General features: G+C 35.1%; 1 protein-coding gene across 9 annotated transcripts in view; it reads right to left on the minus strand.

Moving 5' to 3' along the window:
* Robo2 (roundabout guidance receptor 2) overlaps nt 1-19,519 on the minus strand; it is a 526,320-nt gene that overhangs the window by 91,215 nt on the left and 415,586 nt on the right. For all 9 annotated transcript variants that reach the window (XM_055617835.1, XM_055617833.1, XM_055617832.1 and 6 more), the window contains exons 8-10: nt 10,901-11,025; nt 6,708-6,879; nt 2,377-2,582 (exon numbers count right to left, since the gene is read on the minus strand). In XM_055617835.1, coding sequence (XP_055473810.1) covers nt 2,377-2,582; nt 6,708-6,879; nt 10,901-11,025 — 503 coding nt within the window. The remainder of the gene's footprint in view (nt 1-2,376; nt 2,583-6,707; nt 6,880-10,900; nt 11,026-19,519) is intronic.

The following is a 19,519-nucleotide window of genomic DNA, read 5'->3' on the forward strand; positions in this document are numbered from 1 at the left end:
TGTATTAAAGCTTATCTATGAATATTCTTTTTTTTTTCAAACATACTGTGCACTAATAAATTACCATGTAGATGTGTAATTGTAGATATATCCCATCCTAAGGGAAGAACCATCTTCATTTGAAAATTAATGTGCAGCAAAACATTTCACCTTTGCCCCGGCTTCTGAACATGAAGATTTAAGATTCAGTAAATTATTTATTTATTTATCTATCTATCTATCTATCTATCTATCTATCTATCTATCTATCTATCTATCTATTTCATAAATATTTGTATGAAGGCTCTTGTTGGGAGGTCATCCGAAGCTTGCAAGCATCAGTTCTCTCCTCTCCTTCTGTATGTGTTTCTTAGCAACTGAACTCAGGCTATCAGGCCTGGAGGCAGATGTTCTCACCCACGGAGTCACTCATTTGCTGGTTGTGTCATATGGTTTGTTTATTTACTTTTCTTTTTCTTGCTTTCCAGTTTCTGCCTAAGTGCTAAATTGTACTAATTGTTCTTCCACTGTATAACTATCACTATTTTTATATAGTATCACACTAGTTAGCTCAATTCTGTCTCCCATCACCAGGCCTGTGATTGTTCTTAAATGTTCTGTTCTACTGTCATGTCTGCTAGCTGTGGTCATGCAGGTTGCTGAACTATACATGTTTAAGTGAATAGCCTGTGCTGGGAATGAACTGGGAACTCTCATAATACAGCTCTCAGGTTCTCACTTTGTATGTAATGCTTCATCTCACTAACATGGAGATGAGACCTTTAGACTTATAATCTGGTCAATAGCATACTTGAAGGTTACATCATGTCTGAGATTTAGTACCATGAGACTGAAATGCTCATGTTCATTGGCAGCTTCCATGATGACTCTGAAGATATCAGCACTCATATTAGGAAGACCCAGATAGCAAGAGCCTAGAGGATACTACCACCAGCCAACTCTCAGAAGAATGTGGGTAGTTAATCAATTCATCCCAAGCAACTCTAAGCAATCAACAATCCCACCAGGTTGCTTCCAGTCTATCTTCCCACAGTATTTTGGCAAGCTTCTACCACTAACTGACAATCACAGCATTGCAACAACGGTAGCAGAAATTTTAGCTAACTCATGATGTGCTTTTAATTCTAATTTTAACAGACCATGTGAGAAAAACAAAACAAAACTGTGCGTTGCTTCAGATCACTCTTATTGCTAAAATGGTTGTTAAATATTAGTAGAAAATTAATAAAATATTCAGAATCACTGACTTTTTGTGATCACCTTTGATGTAGATCCGATTTATCTCACAATAAGGGAGTTGTTCTTTTTTTTTTAATTAAATTTTTATTTTTTATATTAATTATAGTTCATTTACTTTGTTTCCCAGCTGTAGCCCCCTCTCTCATTCCCTCCCAACCTCACCTTCCCTCCCTCATCTCCTCCCTGCCCCTCTCTAAGTCCTGATGAGACCTGGTAAGCTAGGGTCAGAAGGAAGGGGAGGAGGATCTCCCTATCAGTCGTTCTTTCTTAAGTACATTCATTTAGAACACTAGTGCCTCGTACTTGTCTAAAAGTATAAATGAAAAATTTGGAGCAACCCAAATCTAAGAGCTTTGCTAACTATCCAAACATGCCTCATAGGAACAGAAGTTGATTCTTTTATTCTTGTCCAAGCCAGTTTACCCATATAACTTCATAATCTTCCTTGATAGAATAAAATTCGAAGCATTTCTTATTCTCAAATGTGATTAGTTGCCTGAAATATGCATACATTTCTCTCCAATAATTCTAGCTCCTGTATTGAAGAGGGAGCTGAGCCAGTAAGTTCTTGCTTTTCAAGTATGAATACCTGCCCTGAATTCCCCAAAACTTAAATCTATGTAGAAACGGTACCGTGTATCTGTAATCTCAGTATGAAGAGGATGGAGAAAAGTAGTCACCTGCTTGTAGGCCAGTGAGACCTCCCTCCTAACTGAGCTCAAGTCCCAAGGAAACCGAGTCCTTTCCACATGGTGGGAGGGTTGTGAAAAAGAAAACCAGTTTGTTATCTGACTTCTACATGCGCAAACACCTTCACACACATGAATATATACTCACATTCAAACGTACTTATAAAACAAAATTCCAATGTACTGTATAAAAATTTTAACTTCACTAATGACAGTCATGGGGATGCCCAAGTTGAAAGATTCTAGGTACAGTGTGAAATTGTGAATTACCAAAGGACAATAGTCTGTCCTATAATTCCAAGTAGTCATTGTTGAACCAGGAAATAGCATGGCCTTTCATAAAATGTACAGCAATCGTGCTACAATACCACATTTTTTTCTATATACCATACACATTTTCCTTTCAGCACTGCTGTTGATAGGATCAGCAAGACCAAATAATACATACCCGTAAATTCTTAATCTGCAGCGTTCCTTGGTCTTGGATTGTAGCTCTTGGATCTCTACCCAGAAAAGTAAAGCCTTCTTTCAGCCAGCTAATTACAGGAAGAGGCTCCCCAGTGGCTTTACATTTCAGTAACGCTGTACCATCCACCGCAAGCGTTTGGTTTATTGGTCCTTGCAGGATTATCGGTGGAGGTCTATCTGTCAAAACTAAAAAGTAAGAGCATATGCAGGAAATTTAGAATTCCATGACATTCAGTAGCCTTGGTATATCGACACTGAAAAATAAAACTAAACACCCAAAGCCCTTTACTATAACTTACAGCTTTGCCTTTTAAATTTCTATAAATTCTCTAACAATATACTTTAAACATACATCTATGTATACTGTACCAAGACAATACTATTGTTTTATTTTATTGTGCATTCATTATAATTAAAATGGTTTAGAGATAAATTTTGACATTTAAGAAAGGTTGAATTGAATTGAAAAACTTAGTCACACTGAAATTAAAATAAAAATATAGGTTACTTTTACTGGCTGCCAATCATAGATTGTTCAGTTTTTTTTTTTCTTGCTCATAGACATACATATTAAAAAATAAACTAAGGGACATACTACTCATAAAGCTAACCTCCGACTTTGTTTTTTGTTATAAACACATGAGTATTATATAATTTATTATTCATAACAGCTGCCGAATGTTATGTTTACATAGGCTGATGTGTTTTGTGGATGATAAAACATTAGACTTTAAATAATTTAAATACAAAATCATGACCTTGGCTCTTCAAACTACAGTCATGTCATTTGAATGAGTTTATTGACTAGGAGCACACAGTGAAGCAGAGGGAACTAGTCAAATTGAATGCATGGCATGACCAAATTCAAATCTTCATTTATAATCAGCATTTACATTCAGCATAATTCCACAAGCTCAGTGTGCTTTGCTGCTTTTGAAGCATCATGCTATAGCATAACATTTGCTGTTTTAAGAAACATTTTAAATGGTTTAAGAAACATATCTTAATGTTTCACATTATGTAAATGGTTGGTAGATAACTAGAAATAGTTGATACTTGTGTTTCTTAAAAATTCATGAGAATACTCCTGCCCAATCAAACTGACCTGGCTAAGTAAGAAAAAAAAATGACTTTTTAAAATAAAATGACTATTTTATAACAACAACACAGATTTTTGTTTAATTGTTAAGAGTTTGTGTACTTTATTTTTTTATTTTTTATTAATTACACTTTATTCATTTTTTATCTCCCCATAAGCCCCTCCCTTCTCCCTTCCCTCTCTCCCCTTTCTGCATGCATGCCCCTCCCTAAGTCCACTGATAGGAGAGGTTCTCCTCTCCTTCTTTCTGATCTTAGTCTATCAGTTCTCATCAAAAGTGGCTGCATTGTCCTCTTCTGTGGCCTGGTAAGGCTGCTCCCCCCTCAGGGAGAAGTGATCAAAGAGCAGGCCAATCAGATTATGTCAGAGGCAGTCCCTCTTCCCATTACTATGAAACCCACTTGGACACTGAACTGCCATGGGCTACATCTATGCAGGGGTTCTAGGTTATCTCCATGAATAGTCCTTGGTTGGAGTATGAGTCTCTGGGAAGTTCCCTGTGTTCAAATTTTCTTGTTCTGTTGCTCTCCTTGTGGAGTTCCTGTCCTCTCCAGCTCTTGCTATTTCCCACTTCAGAGGCCCTCTGTGGCAGGTTCCTAGGTTGTTTCCTGTTTTCTTCTTCTGGCTTTCAGAGGCCCTCTGTAGCAGGTTCCTAAGTTGTTTCCTGTTTCCTTCTTCTTCTGATGTCCATCCTCTTTGCCTTTCAGGATGGGGATTGAGCGTTTTAGTTAGGGTCCTCTCTCTTGCTTAGTTTCTTTAGATGCACAGATTTTAGTGGGTTTGTCCTATGTTGTATGTCTATATGAGTGAGTATATACTTTAATTTTATATTGTACATTGAAACATACAGGCATACATAGATGTAATAAATATATGTATGTATTATATTCACAAACACACTGGTGTATTTTATTTAAATTATATTAAATCCATTGTACATGATAAAAATCAAACCATTTTAATTTATCTAGTAAAGGGAACATAACTTCTTGCATATGAAATTATTCTGAATTCTGAACAAACTGATTTATGTTATTACAAAAAAAAACAAAAACAATTAGAAACCAAAACCCAGTTATCTGTTCATCACAAACCAAAATGACAACCTCCTGGTTTTATAATTTTTCTTAACTTATAAGTAAAGAAAATACTTTGATGGAATAAGGGTATAGAGCATAACAGTAATTGTAACAAATCTAGAGAAATTGAAGTTTAACAGAAAGGTTTATGGGTTTTCAAGTTAAACTTAATGCACAAACCATTATATACAATTTTATAATTGAGGGAGAAAATAGGTCTTCATTACCCTTCTAAAATGTGTTTATCAATTTTTAAATGCTGTGGTATTTCTGTTTCAAGTCAAATAGCTACACTGAATTCCAATAATTTCTTATAAAGCTGCTTTTATAGTCTTATCTCTGATATCATTAAACACAACCAAAGGTCAGCTAATTAGAATTTCCTCTTCCTTTTTTTTTTTTTTTTCACTCTCTAAATGAGTAACACATTGCCTTTGAATGACACTGATCAATACTGTAATTGAAAATCTCCTGGCTAGCAGAAATTTCAGTTTCAGGGATGTTATGGCTGAAAGATGGCCACAGGTTTCCATGACACAGGGGTCAAAGGTTAAATGAACATTTAGGTTTTTCAGTGATCTGTGAACAACTCTGCGGTCTTCTCTAACTACACTTTATAAATCCTTAATAAGCCTTTCCAATAAGAGCACTGAGTGGCATTTGTTGTCAACATAAGTTTTAAAATACATTACATATCTATATGCTTTTCAAATTTTATTGTCTCTATTCATAGACTAGTCATTACATTTTTTTAATTTGGAGTAAAAAGTTACAGAATTTAAAAAAAAGAAATGAACTTTCTGTAAATTGAAGAGATTTTAAAGATAAACATATGTTTATATGCATATTTAAAATGTGGATATATTAAATTATTTGGTCAATATATCTTATTTTCCAAGCATTTATGTCTAGTCATTTTCACTGGTATAAAAAATGAGAACTTTTACAGGTGTTAATCATTATCTTTTATTCTGTTTGAGAAATATGGAATCTTAGGGACAGATGCTCTTGCCATCTATGGCAGCTCTTACTCATCACAGTTACCCTTGAGCTGGACTTCTCTTTCAGTCTCATATCAGGAAATTCTCTGCAGCTCCAGCAGGTGCTGCCCATAGTCTTTTAGCATCTCTGTGGACAGTTTCTGTCTGTGTTGTCAAGCCCTACACTGATTCTATACAGTGCTAAACTGGGCCTTGCCATAGATAGATATTAGAAGATATTGCCTTTGTATTCACTTAAAATGGCCTTTTAATCTACATGTCAATGTGGAATATAGAAAAGCAAAGGGACTTTCACCAGGAAATAAAAAAAGAAAAGAAAATCTGAGACTACATGTTTCAAAGTCTCTGTATCTCAGAAGGTAGTCGAAAAGAAGTGGGAAAACTAACAAAAACAAAACAAATATGAAGAATTTTTTTTAATTTAAAACATCAAAGACAAGGGAAAAATTAATGTTCACGGCCCCACACATTATCTAAATCCCCCAAGCTGTCAAGTGCAATAAATAACTTCTGGTGAAAAAAAATCAGAGCCTTTTCAACTCTAAGTAGAAATTAAAATCTGAAGTACATTTGTGCAAGTAAAAAAATAATAATTTTAGCATGCATCACTTCTTTGGAATGTATTTAATTAATTTAACTTAGCGAATGTATAATTAAAGTTGGAAGAATGTCATAATGTGATTAGCTAACTAAAATCTCATTTCTGTTTCACTGATGATATTTAAAGATGATATTTCCTACTCCTCTAGTTAAATAAAAGTATTAATATCCATCAGAAGCAGTCATGCCAGGAAAATATTCAGTGAAAACATACAGATTACGATTGTAAACACAGCAAGTTGATGTCATTTGTGTAAAACAATGCACCACTGTAAATTTAATGATCTAAATTATTGTCTTTGACAGTCTTTTTTCTTAGGAAAATGGCTGATATAAAATCAGAATTAGAAACAACTAACAACTGTTGCTTTACTCATGTAAATATAATACTGTTTCTTAGGCCAAAGTATTATATAGGCATTGAGGCAAATGTTTCAGCAAATCAAAAAAGAAAAAAATCTCCCAAATCAAAATGTGTGTATCAAAATACAAGTTATCATTTTCATGAAAAAGTCAAGTGATGCCATCTCACCATCAGTAACCTCCAGCTGTGCTTTAGCTAAGATGCTTCCTGCCACCGTCAAGGCCTGGCAGATGTAGTACCCTGCATCTGAACGCTGAATGTTGGTGATGGTAAGGTCCCCGGTAGGTGACACTGAGCAACGACTACTGGGCTGCTGAGGTTGGTTTGGGAAAAGTAGATTCTGTGGAAAAACAAAACAAAACAGACTCTTCAATACTTTTCCCTCCACAGGGATGATTTCATTAAAAACAACTATAACCAATATGGAAATGTGACTGTAAAAATAAAATATATATGTTGAAAAACACATGGCTATGAGATGATTATATGCACCACAATGGGGTTGACTGGGAAATATTTTCTTAGTCCCTGTCTGTGAGCTACAAAGTCACCGTCTTCTACCTGGAGAAACAATCACCTTAAAATTCCTTAAAATTCAGGACTTTTTGATTTGAATACAATTCTTGCAGCTTTATAGTCCACAGTATCATATTTCAACGCACAGATCTGCAAGATATTGACCAAATCAGGGTCATTAGCATAACTTTATATCAACTATCTACTCCCTAATGTTTGCTAGTTATATATTTCACCTTTGAACTTTAGTTCCCACATCTTTGAAATAAACAGGCAAAATATTTCTCATATAACCTAGTCCCCAGGCCCTGTAAGGATGTTGACTGCAACGGTAAGAAGGTAGCTTATAAACTGTACATTAACAAGCAATGCCAAATATCCTTATTGTTGACTAATTTTAATATGTTAGAACAAGTTATAAACGTTGCATTTACTGTAGACTGACCAAGGGAAGCTTCTAAACGTCTATTATAAGTTTTTCTTAGTAAGTCATAGCAGCTTCCAAAAGAGCTATGAAAAAATGCTATAATCTAAGCAAGGTTAAGTCACTTGTTTAAAATAAATAAAGGCTGCAGCATGGCTCTGAAAGCATGCATGTAACCTCTCAGACCTTCCTAGTATTATTTTCATTTGAAATAGCTTACTACCTGGTTCACTAAAGCCTGTCACACACCTAATACAGTCCACTCACAAATTCTTTAAGTTCTTCTATGGGCACAGGGTCATTAATTTTGTTGACCTGTGCTGTTTTGCTGTTGTTCAATTAAGAAAAACATGTGGCTACAATAAATCATACTGAGGTATGTTTCTAGCTGCATTATAAATAAGGACATATCAATTTTTATGTTGTATTTACTTACAAAAAAGAACATTAGAACCCTCTGGGATCTGTTTTGCAATATAGTAATTAATTTTCCAGGTTTGTAATTAAACAATTTCAATAAGTAGAAATCAGGAGGCAATAACATTCAATTAAAGGCACAAGACACATTTTCACCTTAAAATATTTTTACCCTTGAAGTAATGCCAGTGGAAGAGGATAAAATAGGGTATTAACACTTTTCAATTACGCTAAATGACTTTAATCCAGCAAATGATGTCCTACTTTAATTAGAAGCTCTTCTCTTTATTGCGACATGATGGATGTCCACTTTATTAGATTCAAGTGTGACACTATAAGCCCACTTTACATAAACATTACCATGCTATTAAATGCTGTCTAAAAGGAGCAATGTTTGCTAGCATGTCAGGAGTATAATTTCAAAATGCTATTGCCCTCTTCCCAAAGTTATATTACTATACAGTGCTAGACATTTTCATACACTTGAAAGATAATCTCCTGTGGAATCGAAATATATTACACTTATAAACCATCTAAAAGAGAAGGGCCTAAATTTTAAGAGCTATTGAAAATGAAACAATAACTCAAAGTGCACACTTTCCTACAATTAGCAATTAGAACACTAATTTACATTGCACTAATCTATCAGATGGGCTAATTCTGCTCGGCATCTCTTCTCTACACTATAATATCATTCCACCTTCTAAATGATTCGTTGACATGGAAAGTGGCATTTGATTGAGTTTGATCTATCATCTATACTTCCAGGTTGTATGACAAAGGCAAAAAAAAAAAAAAAAAAAAAAAAAAAAAGGATTGCAAGCCATGCCCAGGAACTCTGAAAAGCACTGGAAGTATTTGAGCACTCTGTTAATACTAATTGGCTTTATCCATATGTATTGAAGAATATGGATCATTAGTTCAGGATTTTGGCCCTTTCTATTGATGGTCATCAACAGGTCACTGTAAAAGTTGGATACTGGTAGCAGACATACTGAACTCTTTTGAAATCTAAATTCATTAAATAAAAATTTATAGTTTATTCAAATAGTTCACCTTATACTTAATCTCTCATTCTCTTCATGCCCATGAGGAGAGAGAGTAGTGAAAGAAATAAAATTATAAGTACAATTATTGGAAGCAAATCAACATACATAACAATAATATTATGCAACATTTTTTTTTTTTGCAAGAGCAAGAGAGCTTTATTCCTAGAGCAATCGAACTCAGAACCCAAGTCCCACTGATGCAGCAGTAGAGAAGTGCGACCCTGACCCTTGAGTGAGCATGGAAGGGAAAGACTGCACACAGGGGGTTTCCATGAGTGCAAGCAAGGGGGCACATGCCTTGGAATTACAGGATTGGTTAAAAGTCAGAGGGGCAAGGTGATAATCACAATTGCCTAAGGCATATAATCACAGTTGCCGTTCTTCTTAACTATATCTGGAATATTGGGGAAAATTTTCCCAACGACTCTCAACTGATTCGCATTGATTGCTGCCAGGGGAGATTGTTTCTGTTTCTTACTAAGTATGTATTCTGTGATATTTCCTGGAGGCCGTTGCTAGGAAAGTTACTTTGTTTTTTGCCAAGTGCATATTCTGTGATATTTCCTGGTACCTGAGTTCAGCTCCTGGTCAAGATGGCTCCTCATTTCAAAATGGAGTTACCCAGGCTAACTTAAACTCTTCATTTCCCCCTTTTCTTGTACTTAAAAAGGCCAGTCCTGTATTAATAATATCTTTAGAATTTATCTCACTTTGTCAGACAATGCAGGAGCAATGCTTAAATTCTCTTAATTATTTTTCAAAATCGTTTATGATCATATTTTATAACCTCTGTTCATTGGACAGAGCACCAGTGTACATTTTTAGGAGCTATATTAGAGATTTTTAGAACTATATTAGGGATGTTATTTGTATGTGTTGAAAATTATCTTAATCCCAAAGCTATCTCTAATCAGTGAAAAGACATGCTTCTTTATGCCATTTTTGTAATTCCATATGACATAAACTTTTTTAGTGAAAAGTCAAAGAACTCCTGAGGTGAAATTCACCTCTTGCAAAGTTTTCAGAAAGTATGTCAATATCAACTGTTGACATTTAGTCATCTTCTGTTATCCCCACCCCTCAAAAATATTCTTCCAGAAGCTGGGAAGGCAAGCAACCATGCTGAGAAAACACTGAATGCTTGTTTTTGAGAAATTCTTGCCTTGATGGTTATTTTTAGTGCCTTTATAAGAAATAAACAGCTCATTTTAAGAGAAACATGTAGACATGTTACTCTAAGAACTATCTTAATTTCTCATCTGTTTCAAGCTGGAAATTTGTATGGACTCAACCTAGAAGCTAAGCACTTGTCCACAGTTGAACCAAATTTACTTGAGAAAATTAATGTGTCCAGTTGAATTTTCCAAAAGACTTTGAGAGATGATTTTGCCCAGAAGGATCACAGCACAAACAAGATAGTTGTTTCCTGTGTAAAATCTGTTGTTTCCTGTCTAATCTTATTATGAGGAAATCCTGAGAAGAAAAGGAAGAAAGGAATTCCTCTATCCTCAAATGAAAGTGTGCGTAGTTTATGATCATTTTCTACTGACCACACAGGGGGTTGAAATTGGATTTTATGGCAATTAACACTGAATTAAAAAAAAAAAAAGCCATTCCATTTCTTATATGCCAAGGACTATTCTAGGCACTTTTCTATGTGATAATTTATGGTTAAATAACATGCCACTAAATGCAAGAAAGCAACATATCTGTGTAGGTTGGGTTAAAATTATTTCATTTTTAATTTAGGTTAGATATAGAATTAAAAACAAATAACCCTGGCAAATACAGAGTGCTTTATTGGAACATTTGACATCCAGTCATTTTAGAATTATTTCTTTCTTAGAAATAAAATACAGTGAGCATTGATAGCAGGAGAAGCCAACCTCTGAGGGTCAGTGAGAGAGGCGAGGTTCAGAGATGTCAGAAAAGCAGTCATGCCCCCCCCCACTCACCTGGCTGCCTTCTTTCTGCCAAAAAACAGCTGGCTGTGGGTTTCCTTTAGTTTCACAGGGGAATGTCACTGTTCGGCCCTGAGCAACAATCTGATCTCTTGGCCTAACCACAAATTGTGGAGGAGCTAGAATTTAAAAGAAAAGAAAGTGTAAATATCAACCTTTGACAACAATGAAAAAGATATCAAAGAGAAAATCTGGCCCTGGGTGGGTGGCTCAGAGCCAGAGCAAGGCTACATGTCTCTACTTACTCTAATGCATTTCTCACAACACAAAGGTAAAAAAAAAAAAAAAAAAAAAAAAGAGCAAACTCTCAAATGTAAGCAAAGAAATGAGTTTATTAGCAAACATATTTTAAATACTGTTCATTAGCATCCTGTCTTAGACACTTGCTTAGGAAAATAGATTCATCATAATTTTAACATTCCTAAGATAAAATCCAATTTTCATTTGGGATCTGCATTTTGAATAAGTCATGATGAAGAAGAACCAGTATCTTAAGTAACTATCTCCTTCCTCAACACGTAATGGATTAGCAGACACAAATTTTATTATTTGTTTTTATTATATTATATGAGATCCTGAAGTAACTATAAAGTATAAAATGTTTCCTCATTCCTACAAAGCATTTCAGCAGTCAAGGCTTGACACATTCTACACACTGTTGCACTGGAGAGAAGACAATTGCATACAAAGGTAGCTAATAATATAAACATTGCATTGAAACAATTTGTTCATTTTTAATAATATTACTCCAGCAAGGAGTAATTAGGTAATTAGTATGCTCTCCTATAAAGTTAGAAATAAAAAACTCAAGGAGTCCACAGCCTTGTGAAAAATAACAATAAAACAAATGATGACACAAAGAAAACACACCCAATAATGATGAAGAATGCGGTGAGTTCAGAGAGGGCCACTCAGAGCACACTGAAGACTTCGGTTATACTGCATATAGCATATGGAATGAGATTTGAGAGTGCTATCTCCTATATTATGGCAGCTTTGAAAAGCCTTTGCAGAGACAATGAACATTATAAGAATTTTGAATAAAGAGCAGCATTCCTAGAGTGGGAGGAAGAACAGTTTCCATGTCATGTGCTCAGTGAAGAAGCTAGAAGCAAGATCACATCGACCACAACAGTATGTAGTAAGGGAAGAAAGAATGGTTATAATTATTAATATAGTGTGGAAATGAAGGATCCTGCCACCCTGACAAATCTGCTGGAGTTACTTCTAGTCTGAATGAAGGCTGCAAAGTAACTTTCCAGAGGCTTTAACATTTGATTGGGGATGGAGAACATGATAAACAGTCACTCAATAAAGTAAGGTGCCTGGAGACTAGTGGGCTAGTGGAATGGTGTAGGCAAAGATAATGAAGCCAGGAAGGAGCGACTGTTAGAAAAGGGAAGAGATGGAAGAAAAAATGTTAGTGCTACTCAGAATTAAGAGTGGCCTAATGAGAAAGAGGAAAGTGAGAAATCACTAGAGGTTGTCAGATGCTTCTATGAAGACGTCATCACTCCATGTACGTCTAGTGAAAATCTAATCCTATGACTTTCAGAATAACACTTTCTAATTTAAATAGTTATTTAGGCTAGAAACTTGAAACCAGTAAAAGAGTTTTAAACCTGCTTTAATGTGTAGAACTGGGAGCACATAGAAAAAAAAATCCTAAAAATTGAACTCTGGAGAACTGTAACAGTACAATGTGAAATAAGTGCAGAACCTAAGGGGCATTAGAACAGTGTATTTCTCAGAAACATGCAGCCAGTTATACTTCCTACCACAAATCCTACCATTGCATAAACAGCATAATCTTCTCAAAGGAAAAAAAAAATCAATGATTTTTAATCTTGTATACTGTTATGATTCTTTATTCAACAGATAGTGGGGAGAAAGAAGGAAAGAAATCCCCTAAGATAAATTTTTCTCTATATGGATGACAGAGGACTCATTCCAGCAGCGTGGAGAAAGCATATTTAGGGATCTGTTTGAACAATGTCGTTTTCTAATTTTCAGGAGATTATGTGCTTCTTACAATTTCTTGCTATTTCTAAACTTTTATGCTGAATTAGCAGATGCATTGATGTCTGATTTTAGCAGGGAAGTAGCCTAAATCGATCTATAATTATGTCAGAAAAACATTATGAACAAGAGTACATATTTTTCTTGGTTTTGTTTTCATTTTTTTGAAACAAGGTTTCTTTTCATAGCTCTGGCTGTCCTAGAAGCCATTTTTAGACCAGGATTAGGCTGGAACCTAGAGATCCACCTGTTTCTGCCTCCTGAGATTAATGATGCAAGCTACAGTGCCTGGCTTTAAAAGTATCCATTTTTCAGTAGACATGAAATTACCACATGTTTACCATGAAAAATAAATTAGCATTGCTCTGTGTTATGTATGCTGTGGCATTTTTACAATAGATATAAATTTTAATAAATATTTAAGAATCAGTGTATAAATATTTGCCTATGTAAGCCCAAGAAAGAAAAAAAAAATAGTGTCAACAAGCATATTACCTTCATGAAAAGTATTGTGTAATTTTGCTTGCACTTTTCTCTTAAAACTTAAAAAGTGGTTTACATCAAAATCAGTAATTAGCATTCAAAGAAAAGCTATATATTCATCACATTAAGCCATGTGACTTTCTTGATATGAGAAAAACTTTGAACTCCCCCAAGTAAATACTAGTACAATCTTGTAGCTTTAGGAGCTCTCAATGGTACTGCTCTGTTTAGTGCTTACATTATAACAACCAATACAATACATGGCAGAGCCATCACATAAGAATGTGTGAAAACATATTATAATCTATTTTGATAAAATTACTGTGTTTCCTGAGGTATTCCTATAGATTTCTCCAAATTTCAACATTCTCTCAAAATTCAAACATCATTTGAAAGGTATTTTTAAAGATTATTTTATTTTATTTATGTGAATATGTGTGGGCTGCTCAAATGTTTCTGTATATGCATTCAAATACCCATGGAAGATACAGGCCAGAAGAGAGTATCAGATTCCCTATACCTACAGTTACAGATAATTGTGAGGCAGCAGAAATGGGTGCATGGAAACAAATAGGTTCTATTTTGATGAATTATTTTCTAAATTTTTTTAAACTATGTATCTAGAAACTTAGTTACAGATTCTAGAACTGAGTTCTCTAAGTAAGGACAAAAATTATTAACATACCATAAATATACTTTCTTGAAAACAGAGGATTCACATTTTAATCATTCTATTTGACTTACTACAAAGTATAAAACATTCTACTTTAAAAGGACAAAGGATGTAGAATAAATTATGAAATGGCCTTGAGTGATGGCCTTAACATTAAGCAATCATATAAATAAAAATAGAAAAATATGATTCATAAAGCAGTTTTGTTGTTGGTGTGTATAGCGCTCAGGAGGGGGACACAGAGCAATGTCTCTGTGAGTTTTAGGGCAGCCTGGACTTTATAGAAAGTTTCAAATCAGCCATGCTGAAAGTGAGATTCTGTCTAGAAACCATATATGCGGAAGGGACTTGCAGAAAAGAAAAGAAGCCAAAGAGAGCCTGTAGTGAGGAAAAAGAATGGTGTTAGGGAACAGCCACCTCTGGGCGGTGTTCTAAGCATAGGTGCTCAGCAGATGAGAAGTAAAAGGTCACTGGGCGTATGTGGCAAAGAACGGTGGGACTACAGTCTTCGGAAGATAAAGGGCTTTAAGAGTCAGAAGGACACAGCACACTGAGCTGAATACAGATAAGACCAGATAATTTGTACTAAAGGATTTTAACAATTTGCTCTAAAAAAAAAATCTATTCAAAATATTTTTTATAAGGAGTAAATCAGATTTGCCTTTCAGAATGGATGTTCTGGAAGCAATCTGGGTGCTAATTGGAGACACTGAATAAAAAAGCAGAGAGAGAGAAAGGAGTAGATAGCCTCAGAAAAATAGTGCAGAATTGCATTGTATGGAGGCACCTAAAGAAAATGTGTTATCACTTAAGCAAAGTTACTCTCCCACACGGCATTGGTAGTTATTCCTGATGGTGTCATAAAAAAACAAACAAAAAACAAAAAATACACACACACAAAACCCAAAAATGCACCATGTCTTGTATGAGATATTTACTCCTGTGTACCTTTCTTTTCAGTCACTGTACATTTGCTACATTTCTAATGATTCTAACCACTTCCAGTTGCCAGAACTTGACTCATGGCTCCCAAGAGCCTTGCCATTTTCTTAGCATTATCTTATCTTACAAAATGTTGAAACATTTAACAGAGCAAATTTCAAAGGATGCCTGTGTCTTTGACAATGCCTGGCCTATTGTCACACTAAATCTGGACAACAGAAAAAAATTAAAACAATCACTTTTTCTTTGGTAGACTCCCTGCCAAAGATCTATATTGCAATCTCTGTGAGGGAAGATTGGCTACAGAAATTTATTGGGGTGGGGGCCTGAAATGAAAAAGAAAGACAGCAATAATTCTTCTAGGAACACTCCATTGTATCAGTATTCCTGCAAGGTGGTGTTGAAAATTGTTTGAAAGAAGGGCTCAGGTGATGGCACCAGAGGGAGGGAGAAGCCAGAGGGGGCATTCCATCAACAGAGAGCAACAGCAAAAAGTGTGCTGCACATGAAATAGATTCCTGGGAGGGATCTCATTACATACAGGAAACAAAATTAGGCTCTCAAGATGGCAATTCAAAACCCACATGTTAACCCAAAGCAAATTAGAAAGACTGAGAGGTAAACTCCAGACAAATTTGCTCATTCGATAAATGGCAATTCTCCTATATGTCTTTAAGACAAAATCTTTAAAATAATACTTACAGTCTCTAAAACCTGACAACATTGGACAATCCTCTCAAAAATATGATTACTAATCTACTTGCTCAGTCTACCTCGTGATTATGTCTTATTTCTATGTCTGTAAAAAGATATGAGGAATCCCAGTGTCACAATTCAGGGTTTAATCTGAACATATCAAAAACAAACAAACAAACAAACAAACAAACAAAAAAAACACAGCAGCCTTACCAGGCCACAGCCAGCCCTGATGAGACCTGATAGGCTAGGGTCAGAGGAAAAGGGAGGAGGACCTCCCCTATCAGTGGACTTGGCAAGGGTTATGGGAGGAGATAAGGGAGAGAGATTAGGTTTGGGGGAGGACAATGGAGGAGGCTACAGCTGGGATACAAAGTGAATAAACTATAATTAATAAAAAAATAAATTAAAATATATCATGCTAAGAAAAGTACACTGTATGAATTCTGGAGAGGCACGTTCTAGTATCGAAAGGTCAGTTAAGATTGCAGGTCTGGGATAGTTCAGTTGAAACTGTATTTTGAGAATTTAAATAAAATGCACAGCAAATTCGATTTGATTTCTGCTAATTTATGCTTCGATACTGCATTCAGCCTGTGCTGGCTTCCATCAAAGTCATGCTACAGCACTCTTATGCTAATTTCTGCTGTTGAGTCAGAGTGGGTGGAATGGAAATCAGAAGGCTGAACATGGAGAGGAAGCATAGGCCATGCTCAGGGTGGGCTCCAGACAAGGGGAGGGGCACCTTAAAGGTTAATCACATCATGTCCACGTTGTCTCTACAGCAAAATATGACTTTCCATGGCAACCATTAACATGGAAGTAGCCATGCAGCAGTTAGCTACATTCGTATGTGATTTGTGGTGGTCAGAGGCACATCAGCCACTGTCTTTCTTTGACTGTAATTTTGTACCTGTATGAATCAGTGTTGGCATCTGTAATAAACATTTGAATTCCCTAAGTAAAGTAGAAAGCACTCTTTTGTGATTCAGTATATTTTGCTTATTAAAGCTCATATATTCTGTAAGAATATTTTTAAAGCAATTAATCACCTCCACAATTTGATTGAGCTACAGATTTACTTAGTCATACTTTCTTTAGCACAATGTCAAAACAAACAAACAAACAACAACAAAAAAAAAAAAAACAGTAACTGAGTGCTGACTAAGTACTAGGGACCACATCAAACAATTCACAGGAATTAGTTAATTTCTCATGTAAAATTTTGCACGAGTCACAGTCTCAACTATGACTATTTTTACATTAACACCAGTGAGTTGAATCTTTGTGAAGAATGCTTCAATTATTACATAAAAATGTTATATTCAAGGATAAATTTGACATTTGGTTTATCTCAATGTCCTATTAAATGGGCCAATTAAATACTGAGCTCTTAATTTAAAATGATTCACATTAGATAATGACTCTATTAAACTGATAATTACTCATGTTAGTATGAACCAAAAGACTAAAAATCTAAGGTTATAATTTCTATCATAGTAGAATGTGTGAAAGTTTACACAATGTTTTCATGACTACTGTATTCCTTGCCACTTGCATGGTCATGCACTTGTTCTTGTGTTCATCAAACTGACTTCTGTTATCCTGACTTGTTAGACATGGGTTATCCTGAACATACATTAACCATGTACATGTCTTCACTCCAATATAAGGAACATGCTTTGATTCAATGTGGGCTGTTTCTTTATTGTTCCCCTATGTGTCTTGTTTCCTGAAATATGCTGTAATTTCTCTGCATTGAGACACCTTTTCTTCTTCTTCTTTTACTCCTCCACCCCTCCTTCTCCTCCTCCTTCTTATTCTACAATTTATTCATTTTTAATTCCATGTTGTAACCTCCTCTCTTATCTTCTCCCTTACCCAACCGTCCTCCCTCTTCCTCCCCTATCCCTGTTCCCTAGTCCACTGATAAGGTCAGTCCTTCCCTACTGTCTGACATTAGCCTATCAGGTCCCACCAGGACTGCCTGCATCCTCTTCGTCTGTGGACAGGCTAGGTCACCCAACCAGGGAGAAATGACCAAAGAACAGACAGTTTATGTCTTTTCTCCCTTTAGAGCCCACATGGAGGCTGAGCTGTCTATGGACTACATCTGAGCAGGGGGTCTAGGTCCTCTCTATGCATGTTTAGTTGGTGCATCAGTTTCTGCAGTGCCCCTTTGTCTCAGCTTTACTTTATTTATTTATTTATTTATTTATTGGATTTGTTAGTTTCCTTGTGGGGCTCCTGTCCTTTCTGGGTCCTTTTATATCCCCCTTCTTCCATAAGACTCCCTGATCTCTGTCCAAAGCTTGGCTGTGAATCTCTGCATCTGCTTCAATCCTCTGCTGGGTAGAATCTTTTAGAGGGCAACTGTGGTAGGCTCCCATCCTGTTCTCTCTCTTCTACTGCTTCCTGAATCTATCCTGTTTTTCCTTCTGAATGAAAATTAAGCATCCTCCCTAGGGTCCTTCTTGTTATTTAGCTTCTTTAGGTCTATAAATTTTAGGATGTTTATCCTATATTTTATGGCTAATAGTATTGACATATTTTTATTTGCCCTAGAATATTTTCAAGTTGTGAATTCTAAATGAATGCCTAGAAAAAAAATAAACTACTATGAAGAAGATATTCAACATTTTCTCACCTCGTTACACTTAAAACCTTCAACACATTTTTTCAATTGAGCATGATAGCTTAGATAGAAGGACAGTTAAACAGAGTATGTAGTTTGTAAAAAAGAAAATATCCTGAGCAATTCTGAAATCCCTACATAGATTCAATAGAAAGCGCTCTATACACCAAAGTAAAATAGCCACAAACAAATATCTACAATCTTAGAGGAAAAAAAGAAATGAAAAAACATAGACCTTTTGTAGCATTCAGACTGGGGATTGCCTAGGTATTATATAAGTTTATACAGCCAATAAAAACAGTGAGAACTGACTTCATTACAGTAGAATAAATGCCAGAAACAAAGCAAGAGTGCTAATTTAAATGAAAAATGAATTCTAATTGATAAATGATTAGTTCTTTAGCTCATTTAATTGTACTTATTTTCACTGGTTGACACTTTACGTGATTTCAAAATAGCTTGATAATATTGAAATTGAACATATAACATCATAAATTATTTGTCTTTTATACATATCAAGACAATTTGTCTAAGAAGGTGAAATTTATTTGTAATGGAAAATACAAATTAAAGGCACAGGATGTATGATAATCATTTTTAGAACCTGTGTAATTAAATTTAATTTACTTTTATTATTTCCAAGGAATTATATATTAACAATTTTACTTAATTACATAACTTCTCAGTTAAATATTTTGTATCTGTAGCAATTAGTCCTCCAGAGTTGATATATGGCTGATTTCTAAGCCAGTAATTCAGTTAATTTAAAAAAAATTCTTATGCATGTAAAATATTTATATCTACCTTTTCCTTCAACAAATATCTATTACCTCTATCTGCTCTTTCAGTGTCAATATATTTTTTTTACAAAGGAAATATTAAATTGGTCACTGTTCTCATAAATGAGAAATAAATTCAATAACCAAGATAATAAAGTGGCTATGGTGAATTGCATCTGTTTGTATTTTATATTATACTCTTGCCTAGAGATTTTATAGACATGTACAATTGCATCAATCATTTCATGTCTAAAGGCATGTTGCTGCCCAGCAGTACCTCTCTAGCGTTTTTTGGATCACCTTCATAGAATGCATTGATTGCAAGAAGGCAAATTTTGAGGGTGTGTGTATGTGATAGTTGAAATCTTCCCTAGTTATTATCTATA

Source organism: Psammomys obesus, unplaced genomic scaffold (assembly GCF_907164565.1).
Source record: "Psammomys obesus unplaced genomic scaffold, mPsaObe1.curated_primary_1811, whole genome shotgun sequence".
NCBI lineage: Eukaryota > Metazoa > Chordata > Mammalia > Rodentia > Muridae > Psammomys > Psammomys obesus.